The sequence below is a fragment of the Penicillium riverlandense genome (genome assembly GCF_028828495.1).
Source record: "Penicillium riverlandense strain IBT 135883 chromosome Unknown utg000008l_segment0_segment0, whole genome shotgun sequence".
Lineage (NCBI taxonomy): Eukaryota > Fungi > Ascomycota > Eurotiomycetes > Eurotiales > Aspergillaceae > Penicillium > Penicillium riverlandense.
Window position 1 is genome coordinate 539,941 of NW_026643199.1, and position 14,171 is coordinate 554,111.

Consider the following 14,171-nt stretch of genomic DNA (forward strand, 5'->3'; position numbering starts at 1 on the left):
TGGCATTCCTAGTCCAAGAAGAGGAATGCTGCATTTCCCCGGGGGCAACCATATCACCCACGCATCCATCCCCCCACGCTCTTCTCCGCATACGCGCATCCCGCGAAGAGGATAGTTGGCAGGGATCGTCGAACTAGTTGCGTGGGCATGGCTATCTTATCTGTGGAGAAACGGGGACCCCCGACTTTAGCCGAGGCCTTGTATATTATTCTGGGGATTGCCATTATTATTATATTGTTACAAGGCTATCTACTATAAACAGTCCCGCAATGTTTTCACTCCTCGCCAGGCGTCCGGTTACATCGTCGACTTCGTCCTAGGTCCCTAATACATGCCCAGTCAGCGCGGCCTTCATTGTATGCCGTTAGAGGAGATGACCAAGGATACAAGTCACGGTCAGAACCAAATCGAATCATTCTCCCGCTGGTCTTAAGCAATCCAGCAAGTCATTTCGGCGAGTGATAGGTCTCATCAGGGACAGAAGGGCACAATAAGGGTCTAGGAGGCTCCTACTTACCACGGACAACCTCGAGCCGATTCTGTCTGCTCGAAATGATCGAGAAATGCTTTCCTATCATGGTGCAGGTCCTATCTACGAGATATATAAAAATTGTCATAGTTAATTTGCCTGTCACTCGCGATACTTACTGAGTCAATACGCATCATCTTGAGTCATCCTGCCTCATTTACCTAATATGCGCTCAGGCCCATTGGATACGACCGCGTCCCGTCCCGCCAAGTTGCCAAGATTGCCCATTCCCTCATTATTCTTCCGTTCTTTGTACATCCCACCAAAACAGCGTGACGGGACATCAGAACTCCCGATTGGGACAAAACAACCTTTTCGACCCTGAGTATCACTCTTACATGGGGGTTCCAAATTAGTTTCACCACTTTATTCTCTTCAATTCTTTCCTGAACTCTATTCGGCATATACTCTATATTTTGGGTACTCCACATCTAACCCGTATCCTTCAGATTATGGGCTTCGGCGAGAATAGTGACTTGCAGGATGCAGCAGGTATCTACGTAGATAAGTAGAAATAAAGCGTGCGCAATCAAATTCGAATACTTGAGAAAAACAGCATAATTAACAAATGAGGTCACTCCCGCATTCACGCTTGGGGGATGGGAAAACCCAGTGGGAGAAAACCATGCCCGGAGGAAACCAAGATACACATGCACAATAACGTCCCGCTTAGAAAGAAAGGTCTTTTAGACTCTGTTCCAACGCCTGTTGTAGCTCGAGTGCGTCAGCTCGACGGCGCCTAGTTTGTGGTGACTCGGCAGCCAATTGCAGTAGCTCTTCATCCGAATAACCACTGACAACTGCCGGGTCAAGAACATCTGCTAGAGTTGCAAGAATATGTCTTTCAATCACTTGTCGGCAAACATTGTCAACGAAAGTTTTCATGGCAACCTAATTTACCACGTTATTTCCAGTCCTAATTCCATCATCGTCAATGACTTACCTTATAGTAGGCATTCAGATCGGTCAGTGCCTCGGAACATGCTCGGTCGACCATGTTGACCTCCACTCTTGCCTGAAGAGCGGAGATCAATCTGTTCATCTCATCCGGAGAATTACTGAAATGAAAGACGCCGCCCCAATCCATTTGACTTGCTTTATCCACAGACTTTTTGATGCGTGCTTTGGCATCGTCATGCCGCGCCCTTTGGATGTTGTCGGTGTAGTAGTGGTTATACGTAATGGGATGGCACTGTTCGTCCTGTACCAGCCTCACAAGTTCTTGATGGGCTTTTTGAGCGTTCTGGCCCAGGGTTTCTGTTATGCGTCTTCGCAGATTGTCACGAACTTTAGTGTCTGTGACAATGAACTTCAATGCAGAGTCCACGAATCGAGTCACCAAGCTCACAACCGATTGGAGATGACGCTGAGAAATGCTTTCCCATCGAGATGATTGGATATGAAACAACCGCTGCAAGAGGGAAGGGTTATAGTTTCCAGGCAATTCTCGACCTCTTGATTGATGATACATCTGTTATCGTCAGCGTCTTGGACCAAAAGTGGTTCTCAGACCGTACCTCTTTTATCCAAGCTGACATCTGATTTTTCGTAACTCGAAGCTCTTCAGTTTGGCCATCCTTATCCCGTTCTTCTCCTTCCAATTTTCCCCCTTCCGATACGTCTTCTTCTTCTTCCGATTTCGCTTCGAATGCATTGTTGCCGTCATTCGAGACGACTTTTCTTCGCTGGCCGTGGGTACGCATATACTCGGCAAACTTCTCATTTTCGGATTGGATGGCAGCACGAAGGCGACGAGAAGAGTCATTCGTCGAGAAGAAGCTTCCATCGCGACTGTCGTAATTTCCCTCAAGGCCGTTTTTGGCGATGCCGTGGAAGTCGGTGCTGATACGCGTGAGGAACATCCGGATTTGATTCGGACTTGATCTTTCAATTCCAAGATCATGAATTTCTTCATTGATACGTTTCAGCAGACGTCGGATTTCCTCCTGAACTTTTGGAAGCTCTCGTTCAATGTGGCTGTCCAGTATTTCGGCCAGAAAGGAGCGGAGGTTATCGATTCCAACCCTTGATGGATTCAGGTTCTGCGCCCTCCATCGTCCGCTAGAAAAGAACTCCAATTCCTTTCTACGACGCTGCGAGAAACTCAATCCATCTAACAGCTCTGCAGGAGAGGGGTTCTTCAGCAGAAAGAAACCCAGGTTCAACTTGGTGCGATGCAAGTTCTTAGCTAAGCGTGCGACCCGCTCCTCAGTGTCTTCGTTGATGAGATCGGGCTTAGTGATGATACCGATAGTTCGTACGCCATCTTTGTCAAAATGCCGAGCCCGCTGAATGATACCTTGAGTCTCAGCATCACTGCTCGCCGGGATCACAGCAAGTATGATGGTGCGCGAGCTCTCTAGATAAGAGTCAACCAGCCCTCGGACCAGCTCAACATCTTTGTCGTCGTCAGAGACGGATATCAAGCCTGGAAGGTCAACCAAAGTAAGGTGAAGACCTGTGTTGCCAGTAAATTCTAGTCTAAGGACGTCCGCGGCAAAAGCAGGAGCGTCAGGGACGTCACTGAAGCCGCGAATCCCCATTAGATGAGAGGCTTCCTGAATTATGCCCGGTAACTCGTTGAAATCCAGGAAATCGCGTTGAAAGGCGGCGAACTTTTCTCTCTCTTCAGATGAGCGGGATGCGCTCGGCAAGAGGCTTGCGGTCATCGTTTCTACCTGATTATCGTGACGAAGCACGATCTCAGTAGGAAATTGTGTACAGACTCCATCTTTTCGAGGGAAGGGATATCCGCTGATGCCCTCGAGAACAGAGCTTTTGCCTGCCGACTGATCACCGCAAACCACGAGCTGGGGGAGCTCAACATAATCACCAACACCATTGGCTCGAACTCGGTCGATTTGATTAAGTCTTTCTGATGTTTTGCCAGGACGGATTCCAGGGCCGATGTTATCGAGACTGGCATCAGCAAGGTCCCCATCCTCTTCGTTGGCAGAGAGTGATTGACGCATGAACGAAAAATGTCTTGAGTAAAAGTTGAGTCAAACTAATCAAATTTGTCAGTCCGGCTAGACAATGCAGCACTCATCGATTAGATTTATAGCTACCAGAGCACGGGCATCTTGCTGATGCCAGTCTCGATAACATCGGCCTGGAATCCGTCCTGGCAAAACATCAGAAAGACTTAATCAAATCGACCGAGTTCGAGCCAGGGGTCTGGCGATCACAGTCACCTCCTAGGACTTGTGGCGCAAGACGTCGACCAATGGTCTATGGGAGGTCCTGCAGTGCCTATGTAGAATAAATATCATTGCTAAGTAGGTCGGAGCTCCCATGTTACCTACGAAGAATTACTGATGCACTCAAAGAATGTTGTACGACTCTACAAATCCCAGGATTTGATGATAGTACTGGAACGCCTGAAGACCGCGAGGAAAGCTACATGCCATTGACCCTCCATTCATTCCAGCAATTAAAATACTTGACCAATTCATTATCCTTAGTTGAGAGATATGTACTTTACTCCGTCGTCGGCAGACGCGGTTGATGGTGTTCGGACATTCCGGACAGGCGAAGATTACTGTGAAAGTTGATGATTGGACGCTTGCTACATTCAGTAGCTTCGGTTACCTGCGACGTAGTCCGTGACAAATCAACCTCTCCGGCTCTGGGCATCCGCTTGGATCGCCTCCTCAGCGCGATTCTTCCAGTTCACTTCCCATCGAGACAGCGCGGGCCGTCCCTCCAACGCGTCGTCACCACCCCACTTCATACGTGCCTGATCCAGCGCACGGTCGGCCTCACCGTCCGGACAGATGATGTAGAACGACCCTTGTTCCAAGCCCTTCTGTAGCTCTTCGGCCACTTGGCTCGGGTACCATGCTCCGGCGGGTTTTTGAATCTCTTCTTCTTTTGTAGGGCCCACGTTGCCCATGAGACCGGTCCACGTCCATCCGGGAATGAGAAGGTGAACGGAGATATGGGCGGTGGACGGGTCCGAACGAAGATCGTGGGCGAGATGCTCGGTCATGCTCTTAACTGCCGCCTTGGAAGCATTATACGCCGGGTTGCTCGCGCCGGGCGGATTGGTGATGCCCTGCTTCGATCCGGTGACCACAATTGACTTGGGAGTTTGGGCTTTGGCCGTGAGGAGAAGGGGTAGGATAGTCTCCAGTCCATTCAGAGGACCGAAAAGATTCGTGTCCATCGTCTATAGGAATTTGAGCTCAGGCACGATGGTCATCGGGCATCTCTCTCTTACCTTTCTCCAGTATTCAGGGTCCAACCAAGTCTTCAGTCGCCCTCCCTCGGACTGGCCGGCAGCTTTGTAGGATTTCCCGGCATTCAACACCACCAAGTCAATCTCCGGGAAGAGTCCCACAGCTTGCTTGATGGCGGCGTCCCAGGCGGACCGATCGGAAACATCCACCACGTACGACTCTGTCTGTAAGTCTGGGTTTATACCCACGAGGGCCGTCTTTGCTTTGGCTAGATTCTCACGGTCGATATCCAGAAGAGCCAGATGCATGCCTTTGCTCCGGCAGAGCTTCGCAATCGCAAAGCCGACGCCGGACGCAGCACCGGTGATGAGGGCGGTCTTTTGATTTTGAATCACGGATTCTCCCATGGTGGATGCTGTGGGAAGAAGATGAGATGATGGAACAATAATGCAGATGATCTAGTGTTTGTTTCCCCCGCTTCATGATTAATACAGCTCGTGGAATCCCGGAAATAGCGGAGTTAATCCAGACCCGGTCAGCGCAGTATATGATATGTTTATTGGTCACCAAATCTATGTCAGGTCTATGTGGTTATAAACAAAACAACAGCAATAACCATATGCGTCCATCTCAGCCACCATCTCAGCCACGCCGTCCCGGACGTCCGCGCATACTCCTCTTCTTCAGCGCGCCACCCTCGAGCAGGTCTTGGGTGCGCCCCGGTCCAAAGTCTGGTTGGCCGCCCAGAGTACCAAAAATATCGCCAATATAATTATGAGGCGTGACGCCCGGGCCAAAGGTCTCATCCCAGCCATTGAGGATGCCCTTAACCACCTTGATTCCGGCATGGTAGATGTTCTGAATCGCCGGCTCGAACCCGCCCTGGTTGGCATGAAGCAGGTTGTAGGCCGCCGACGACCCCGGATACGGGCGGTCAAAGTCCGACGCGGTGCGCATGACGATGATGCGAGAGAAGTCGGTCAGATTGCGAGCGGACGACCGGAGAAGTGCCTCGAGGGTGGCATTGTCCTCTTGGGCAGTGGCACAGTAATCGCCCGTTCCGTTGGTCAGCAGCTTGGTAGTGTTCGCAAAGGCGGATCCCAGGATGTTTCCACTGTAGTACACATCGGAGGTGGCCACATCACACTCCACCACCCCTGGTGCTAGCGTCGCTGCTTTGTACTGGTGGTCTTTGGTGGCGTAATGCGCGCGATACTCTTTGGCGGCGGCCGAGTCGGAGAGAGTGGCCTGGCGAGCGAGATGAGCGACCATGGTGCGCAGATCGGCATTGACCTCGAAGACCTCGGTGCCATAGATGCTGAGAGGATATTGACCGGGGAAATCCGCGCCCTGGGGGATATAACCCGTGGGGTAGTCTGAGGGCAATTCTCGGATATCGATCTCATACTGCAAGGCCACCTGCACGGCATATCGCGCAAACATCACCGAGCCCGTGGTGGCGCGCTCCGGGTTGACACCGGCAATGCCGGCGATGAAAAAATACGTCTGCGTGAGGTCGAAGAGGGTCGAGAGCGCGACCGACGTGATCGTGGTGGCTGCATTGATTTCGGATTCGCCCGTGATCAGCTGGCAGATGGTGTAATCCCGGGTGCAGTGCACATCGGGGAAGAGAGGCGAGAGGCCCGGCAGGGAGATGTTGTGGGCAAGCACATCAAATTCGGGGATGTCCCACCACACCTCGGCTTCTGGTTCAAACTGGAAAGAGCATGAGCCATCGGGTACCCTGCCTCGCACACAGACTAACATACCATGGAGACGATAAACACTTTCGGGGAGATCTTGGGCGCGACCGGGGAAATCCCATGCGCCGTCACCGGCAAGGGAGTGCCCAGCAGCAGCAATAGAGGGAGATAATACATACCGTGGTGAGGGTGAGGATGGACAAGGGCAGGGGGAGCAGAGGGCTCGACGCGGTAACAGGCTCTGCTGATAAGCATCCATGATAACAATGAAGTATCGGCTCGGCTATCTCCTATCTGACGATGGCTGATCGGAGGAATGTTAAGTAACGTGCTTGATTAGATAGTGAACAAGTTAATTAGCTAGCTGGTTAGTTCCTGTTAGTATTTAATGATCGTTGACCATCATGAACACCGCCTCTTCTCCAGCCACGGATCTCCGCCGCACCGTCCCATGGTTGTGCCAGGCCCGTCATCCGGATTTAGGGTTAGAGATAGTTATGTTATGACGCGCGAGGCTCCAGCCACAAGGCCCACGGCATGACGTACATTGTATTCAAGGACTGGTTAAACAGCACGAAAATAAATTAATCGTTGTACGTATACGATTGTGTTCCAACGTCACACCTGACGTCATTTAATCTATTTCTTCTTCGATCCTTTTGCCGCGTCCATAGATAAAACCCCCAGCCAACACTCCCTCCACCCGGTTCCTGAAACGAACCATTCCTCCTGCCCACCATGCCGTCTATCCACGATAGAATCCGCGAAGACCTCATCAACAAAGAACGGGCGCTGTGGACCGCCTTGACCTCGGCCGACCCAGCATCCGCCGTCCTGAAACTGTGCAATGCCGAGGCCAACATGATGTTCCCACAGATGCCGATCCTCACGCTGGAGGACGAGTCGAACTTCAGAAACGCGTTGAAGCCGCCCTTCCACCGATTCGATAGGTACCAATTGGACGAAGTCCGCACCATCATCATCGACCTTATGGCCGGCGTGGTCACCTACAAGGTTCGCGCCGTGCGAGGCGAGAGTGAGTACCAAGCGACGGCGTCCACCACATGGAGCCAGGGATCGGATGGTGAGTGGCGCGTTGCCAGCCACCAGGAAACACTGCTATAGGTGCGAAGGGTTGCAAGAAAGGGAAGGCAGGATCCACAGATCGGTCTGAGGACGGAATGTTTATTCGGAGGAACTCATGGATATAATAATGACCGGATGACCATGAATCAACGAGTTTATGTCTTTTAAGATCTCCGATGGATCGCCGGTGCAGTTGCGATCGGCAGTCGCGGGTACAGATATGCATAGGGTTGGTGTCTATCGTAAAGGAATCGGCTAGGCAAGGGGCCGCGGATGGGGATCCAGGCTTAGGGTTCGGGAGAATGGCGCCACCTCGTACCGCTGCAAGGCTGCGGTTAAGCCTAGGCCCGGGGCGGATACTCGCGAATGTTATCCATTGCCAGTACCAGCTGGACCCTTGGGATGTTTGTCGGGGCCCATTCTCTCCGGCTACTTGGCAGAGCAAATTGGCTATTACGAGATGAGCTGCGTGCTAGGTCTGTCCAGTGCACCATGGATGAAATCCAATTCGTAAAGCAAGAACAGCACTGGCCCTCTGGTCCACAGCTGCGACATGTGCTTTCTGTGCCTTTTCCCCTGCAGGTCGAAGTCATTCGTGCCAAGATTTGTGCTGAGATGACAACCGATCGCCACTTTGCAAACCGTGCCTGTTATTAGATCCCGACGGCCGGTGTTTGGTGTTGAGCGCGCGACATAGTATGGAAAACGCCACCGAGACGAATGATGAGAGAGGGATGAAGGCCTCCTGGTCCAAACTCCCAGAAATTGCAGTGCCCGATGAAGTGGAAATCGCGTCGCCGATCAATTTCTCGCAGCAGCAGCGAAATCAAAAGATTCGGTGAGACTTGACCATTTCACGCTTGCCGCCGGCGCTTGACACTGCCACCACTGCACGAACGAAAGAACCCAGAAGCATCTGTGTCTCCACGGGGTTGTCAGCGTTTGTCAGCATCACCGATAGTTACAGTGGCATTGCTCAAGTCTGAGACCCTCCAAAGTACCACTTTAATATCCTGCCAGCATTAGGTCTGTACCACTCAAATCTACTATTGATGGGCGGTATGTCCCTTATAAGGAAGGCTCCTCGGCTGCGGCAAAAGACGGACCGAAACCCCTGCAGTGGCCGCTGTCAGAAACGACGTTTTACCTAATTGGGTCACGGGCGTGAGGTTTCCTTTGTCGCGGGGAAGTGTCCAGCCTGGACGCCACCTGCCAGAGCATCTGCTCAAATGATCGTTATTGGTTCCGGTTTTGTGACTCGGTCACTTCAAGCGTACAGTAACCTTTTCGGGCCATTCGCCACCCCGGGGGGCAAACGCCGAACGATCGCCTCGTTTGGCCGAACGAAAACCGTGGGTGCAACGAGGGCCCTTAGTAAAGGCTTATTGATCTTTCAATAATACAGGGGTCTGGCCTCTCAATCTGCATATATATTAAACCCCACAGTGGGCCACGTAACGCCCTTTGCTGGCCGGGTGGCTATATCAGCAAACCCTTGAATATCTGACCTTATTATTTTGCACTACAGCGGACTCTCTCAAGGTGCGGATATCGACCAATCAAGGGTATACTCCAGCCAAACTCTTGACCATGGAGCCGCCGCGCAATATCATCATTGTCGGTGCAGGCATTGCGGGAATCGCTTGTGCGCTCGCCCTCTCTCGCGGACTTACTCCATTTGTGCCGGATCTGAAAATCACCATCTTTGAGCGTCATAACATCCTGTCTACATCGGGAGGTGCTATCAACTTGACCCCGGTCGCACAGCGGCATCTGGCGCAGCTGGGAGTGCTCGAAGAGTTGAATCGAATGGGTCCCGAGGGTGGAGCAGATGTGGACGCGATTGAGCTTTTCTCTATGCGTTCCGGCCGCTCAATAGGTTCAGTTGACTTCACCGATCAACATGGAAACGGATTTGGGGGATACAAGGGCCGCCGAGTGATGCGCATCGTCCTCTCCATGGCGATGATGGCGGTGGTCGAGCGCACCAGCAATGTGGAAATCGTCTTCGGCAAGAAGGTGACGGACGGCGAGGAGATCAACGACAAGGCCGTGGTGCATTTCCATGACGGCTCTGAGGCCATTGGAGACCTGGTCATCGGCTGCGACGGTGTCCACTCTGCGTTGCGCACTCGCTGGGTGGACCCAAACCGGCCCTCTGAATATACGGGGATCTCATTCGTGCAGGCCACTATGGACTCGGACAGTATTTCCTCGCACGCCCATTTTCGCTCCTCCGCACTGAATATCTCCCGTCACGGCTCCATTCTCACGAGCTATTGTGACCGTGACCGGGAGCAAGTCTTCGCCTCTGCCATCGTACAATTCAGCGAGGAAGCACTGCAGAGCTATCGCCTTGAACCGGGGCAAGACTGGACGACCCAGAACAGGATTAGATGTGCTCTACGTGGCGGGCTAAGAGATCGTTTTGGGAAATGTGCCATACCTTATGTTCGGAAGATCATCGATAGTGAAGCCGAATGGGTGTTGTACCCAGTGTATCAAGTCCGCCCCGGTGGACGGTGGTGTATTAACCGCGTGGTACTCCTTGGTGATGCCGCCCATGCAGTATGTGACTTGTTGCATTTTGTGATCTCTTTGTTCTGCCCAACTGACATAGCTATTCTAGATGCCGCCACGGGATGAATCGGCAGCCTATGCATTGGATGACGCCATTCTCTTCGCTCGGATTCTAGGTCACTACCGCACGGAGCCATTGGCGCAGGTCTTTGATGTCTATGAGCGTCTCCGCCGCAGTACAATCGATTACGCATTCAAGGAGTCCCGTCGGATGTGGGACAGGAATCGCGATATGGGCTTGCTCGAGGGTCGGTTCAAGGAGTGGATGTTGCCGTTCTACCTCCGCAGCCATCGCGATGAGCGCGCGGCGGCCTGGGAGTTTGATGCCATGAAGATTGCTATCCCAAAGCTGGAATCGGGCGAGGATTTGGTGACACTGCATGCGATTCTGCAGGAGTGTGCCCTCTAGCGGACCACGTCCTTTTGCATTCCGGGCGTTTTTGCAAACATATTACAGATCTAAGTGCATATTGCTGGAGCGTAGGACTTGAATTAATTTATCGGATACCCAAAACCACACTGATTTGGCCTTCCAGTACTGCATGGAATACGTGTGTTGCCTTGTGTCCTGAGATGTCATTATCTGTTGCTGTCAGACTTACCTTGCGCGCGTTATAAACTCATAGCTATATTACACTTATTCCCTCTCGTTGGTATACTTAATCTCGAAAGGTGCGAACACCGATGTATGCAACATCGTCTTCGCTGCCAGTATGTGCTGAGTCATGCGAATGCTTAACCTCGGCGCTGTCCCCGCAAGACCGAGCACCGGGCATCGTGGCTCAAGAATCATCAGTCGGACATCCGGATTTGTCTTTGCACTGCTCATAAGACCAAATAAGGCAAGATGCCCGAAACATTCTCGTCCGTCCCAACGGTTGATTTTATTAAATTGAAATCGCCTGAAACGAAGAGCGAAGAGCTCGCCAAGCTTCGTGATGCCATCTTCGTGGTCGGCTTCCTATATCTGACCAATACGGGATTAGAGGTACCAGTAAACCCCATAGATTCGTGTTTGGCTCAACATGCTGACCTGGCTAACTACAGAATCTGATCTACCGCACCCAGGCGAGTCTACCGGCGCTTTTCGCATTGCCTGCCGAAGCCAAACAGAGATGCAATATGATCCATTCGCCATCGTTCCTGGGATACACCAGTCTTGGTGCAGAGACCACAGCAGCCAAGACCGACCTTCGCGAGGTAAACAAATCACACAATGCAAGCAAACAGCAACGCAGCCAGATGAACTGATTCCGTGCAGCAATTTGACTTTGGCTCGCCAGGAATGAAAGCATGGAAAGAAGAAGACCCGTTTTGGCAGCGACTTGAGGGCCCAAACCAGGTTCGTCGAATCTTCCCCCCACCGGTGCCTTGTAGTGCTAACGTTCTTATACTAGTACCCCGAACACCCTGCGTCGCAAGACATGGTAGAAGGCTACATTACTAAAATGGACAGTCTGGCCCAGGAATTTGTGCATCTGGTCGCAGAATCTCTCTCTCTACCCCCGACTACGTTCGATGCTTTCAAAGGCAATATGAGCCGCTTGAAATTTGTCAAGTATCCCCCTTCTGCACCGGATTCGCAAGGCGTGGGGCCCCATAAGGATTCTGCTGGGCTTTTCACCTTCCTCTCCCAGGACAATACAGGTGGACTCCAGGTGCTCAATAAGAATGGCGAGTGGATTGATGTGCCGCCAGTGGAGGGAAGCTTGGTGGTGAATATCCAGCAGGGCTTCGAGGCAATTACCGGCGGGATCTGTGCCGCCACGACCCACCGAGTGATTGTACGTTGTTAATTGACTGGCCATTATGGCAGACTTATCACTCACCAGATCCTCTAGGCACCAACCTCGAAAACACGATACAGCATTCCATTCTTCCTGGGAGTGAGACTGGACTTGACGTTAGATCAGCTCAAAAAGTCTGCTTCGCATATTGTGCAACGCATTCCGGCATCTGACGACAATAAGAAGCGTGCTGTGGATGTTCCAAGTGAATTCTTATCTCCGTTGTACTCCTGTGTAAGTTCCACGCGTGCCAATCATGTGGGAATTACGACTCATTTGAATCAGTTTGGCGAGGCGCACCTCAGAAATCGGATCCTGAGTCACCCGGATGTAGGTCGGAAATGGTATCCTGAGCTGTATGCCAAATATTCTCAGCAGATTTTGAAATAACAAAACTTAGAGGGTTTATGTACATGCTCAACGAGAAAATATTTGCGTAGGCCGATAATACGTACAACAATGCACAGTTTTTGGCTAACCGACCAACTAGTTTTGATTTCCTGACCTACGAACGCCAAGGGTGGAACAACAAATAATGGTGCGATAGACGACCCACGGTTATTATTGGGCATGTCTCACGATCCACCGAAACTATTAAATACCGCGCTACGACCCGAGGTTGCGGGGTCTTCCGCCGACAACGATTTCAGAACAAGCGAAAATGGCCCCTTTAATTGATGCTGCGGCCTTTCAGGCTCTTCGTAGTCGCTTGACGACAGCGACAGTGTACGCGCCCGGATCTGATGGATACGCAGACAGCCTAATCCGCTGGTCGGACACTGGAATGAAATATGCGGTATGTGTTGCGAAGAATAACGAAAACCGCGTATGCTCATATCCATGTTAGGGAGTAGTTGTTCAGCCGATTGAGGTGGCCGACATCCAGTCAGCTCTTCTGTGGGCCCAGGAATTCGGAGTTGGCGACATTGCTATCAAGGGTGGAGGCCATTCTGCTTCGGGCACTAGCTCTAGTGACGGGGGCCTGGTCATCGATCTGTCTCGTATGAAGGAGGTCACGGTTGACACGGGCAAGAAAACTATAACTGCTCAAGGTGGCGCGACCTGGAAGGATGTCGATGAGACGGGGGCAGCACACGGTTTGGCGGCTGTTGGAGGGACTGTGAACCACACTGGCGTGGGGGGTCTGACACTGGGGGGCGGTTACGGCTGGTTGAGCGGGCAGTACGGCCTTACCATTGATAACCTTTTGTCAGCCCAGGTGGTTCTGGCAGATGGTACTCTGGTCACAGCCTCCACTACAGAGAACACGGATTTGTTCTGGGGTTTGCGTGGTGCGGGATACAATTTTGGTGTGGTGGTCAGCTTCACCTATCAGGGCTACGACCAGGCGGACCCTGTCTACGCTGGCATTTTGGGGTTCATGCCTGAGAAGCTGGAAGGCGTTATGGACCAACTGAACGTTACGCTGGCGAGCCCCGACGCTCGATCCGGCGCAATATGCATCTTTGCACAGGCACCAGATGGCTCAGGGCCGATGATAGTTGTGATTTGCTTCTACAATGGGCCCCGCGAGGACGGCCAGAAACAATTTGCTGGACTACTGGCGCTGGAACCTATTCTCAACACGCTGGACATGGTGCCATATTCAGTCGTGAACACACTGCAAAACCCCCAAGCTACGTACGGTGACCGGAAACTATTCAAGGGCATCTTCTACCAGCCGCCTCTGGACCCGAAATTTGCTCGGACGATCTTCAACGACTTCATGGCCAAGATCAACGCAGAGCCCGATTTGATGCCGTCTGCAATTATTCTCGAATTCACTGATATGCGGAAAATCTGCGAAGTCCCCCTGACTGAGACCGCATTGGCGAGTCGTAACTTCACGCAAAATGGTATTATCTTCTTGCGATGGACCGATGCATCGAAGGACCTGGAGCATCGTGCATGGGCACGCGAGGTTCAGGCCAAATGGAAGGCCGAACTAGATACCAGAACTGTCGACCAGGGAGCGGGAGATAATGTGCCACAGTATATAAATTATGCTGAGCGTGAGTCCGACTCATCCTTGATCATATTCGTGTATTTCAATGCTAACCTGTTTTTTAGCTGGGGACTCAGTGGTTTCGAATATCTACGGTGTCAATCTGGCTCGGTTGCAAGGCCTGAAAGCTAAATATGATCCGAAGAATATCTTCAACAAGATGCACCCCATTCCCCTCAAATAAGGCCATAGGACATACTTCCATAAATGGTGCACCGGTATCGTGTTCTCTTGGTCGGTCATACCCCATAGACAGAATTGCAAAAACACCCAGACAGAATACATGGCATAAATCCAATG

The 14,171-nt window shown here is 51.8% G+C and overlaps 7 protein-coding genes across 7 annotated transcripts; 4 read left to right on the plus strand and 3 right to left on the minus strand.

The window, feature by feature from the left end:
• Window positions 1–1,198: 1,198 nt before the first annotated feature.
• Window positions 1,199–3,501, minus strand: N7474_009211 (putative dynamin GTPase; the record flags this gene model as incomplete). The annotated part of the gene is made up of 3 exons (XM_057200621.1): window positions 1,199–1,420; window positions 1,473–2,000; window positions 2,047–3,501. 3 exons carry the CDS (start codon window positions 3,499–3,501, stop codon window positions 1,199–1,201), a joined length of 2,205 nt encoding a protein of 734 aa, XP_057048608.1.
• Window positions 3,502–4,142: 641 nt separating this feature from the next.
• Window positions 4,143–5,117, minus strand: N7474_009212 (SDR family NAD(P)-dependent oxidoreductase; the record flags this gene model as incomplete). Its single annotated transcript, XM_057200622.1, has 2 exons — window positions 4,143–4,700; window positions 4,752–5,117. The coding sequence occupies 2 exons, from the start codon at window positions 5,115–5,117 to the stop codon at window positions 4,143–4,145; spliced, it is 924 nt and encodes a 307-aa protein (XP_057048609.1).
• A 235-nt stretch (window positions 5,118–5,352) lies between these two features.
• On the minus strand, window positions 5,353–6,590 carry N7474_009213 (purine-nucleoside phosphorylase; the record flags this gene model as incomplete). Its single annotated transcript, XM_057200623.1, has 2 exons — window positions 5,353–6,426; window positions 6,480–6,590. The coding sequence occupies 2 exons, from the start codon at window positions 6,588–6,590 to the stop codon at window positions 5,353–5,355; spliced, it is 1,185 nt and encodes a 394-aa protein (XP_057048610.1).
• A 561-nt stretch (window positions 6,591–7,151) lies between these two features.
• N7474_009214 (nuclear transport factor 2 family protein) lies at window positions 7,152–7,538 on the plus strand (the record flags this gene model as incomplete). The annotated part of the gene is made up of 1 exon (XM_057200624.1): window positions 7,152–7,538. One exon carries the CDS (start codon window positions 7,152–7,154, stop codon window positions 7,536–7,538), a length of 387 nt encoding a protein of 128 aa, XP_057048611.1.
• A 1,551-nt stretch (window positions 7,539–9,089) lies between these two features.
• Window positions 9,090–10,488, plus strand: N7474_009215 (FAD-dependent oxidoreductase; the record flags this gene model as incomplete). The annotated part of the gene is made up of 2 exons (XM_057200625.1): window positions 9,090–10,067; window positions 10,129–10,488. 2 exons carry the CDS (start codon window positions 9,090–9,092, stop codon window positions 10,486–10,488), a joined length of 1,338 nt encoding a protein of 445 aa, XP_057048612.1.
• A 438-nt stretch (window positions 10,489–10,926) lies between these two features.
• N7474_009216 (isopenicillin N synthase family dioxygenase) lies at window positions 10,927–12,402 on the plus strand (the record flags this gene model as incomplete). The annotated part of the gene is made up of 8 exons (XM_057200626.1): window positions 10,927–11,067; window positions 11,127–11,279; window positions 11,341–11,421; window positions 11,477–11,863; window positions 11,921–12,100; window positions 12,152–12,222; window positions 12,267–12,302; window positions 12,357–12,402. 8 exons carry the CDS (start codon window positions 10,927–10,929, stop codon window positions 12,400–12,402), a joined length of 1,095 nt encoding a protein of 364 aa, XP_057048613.1.
• A 125-nt stretch (window positions 12,403–12,527) lies between these two features.
• N7474_009217 (FAD-binding oxidoreductase) lies at window positions 12,528–14,055 on the plus strand (the record flags this gene model as incomplete). Its single annotated transcript, XM_057200627.1, has 3 exons — window positions 12,528–12,662; window positions 12,714–13,878; window positions 13,937–14,055. The coding sequence occupies 3 exons, from the start codon at window positions 12,528–12,530 to the stop codon at window positions 14,053–14,055; spliced, it is 1,419 nt and encodes a 472-aa protein (XP_057048614.1).
• Window positions 14,056–14,171: the final 116 nt, after the last annotated feature.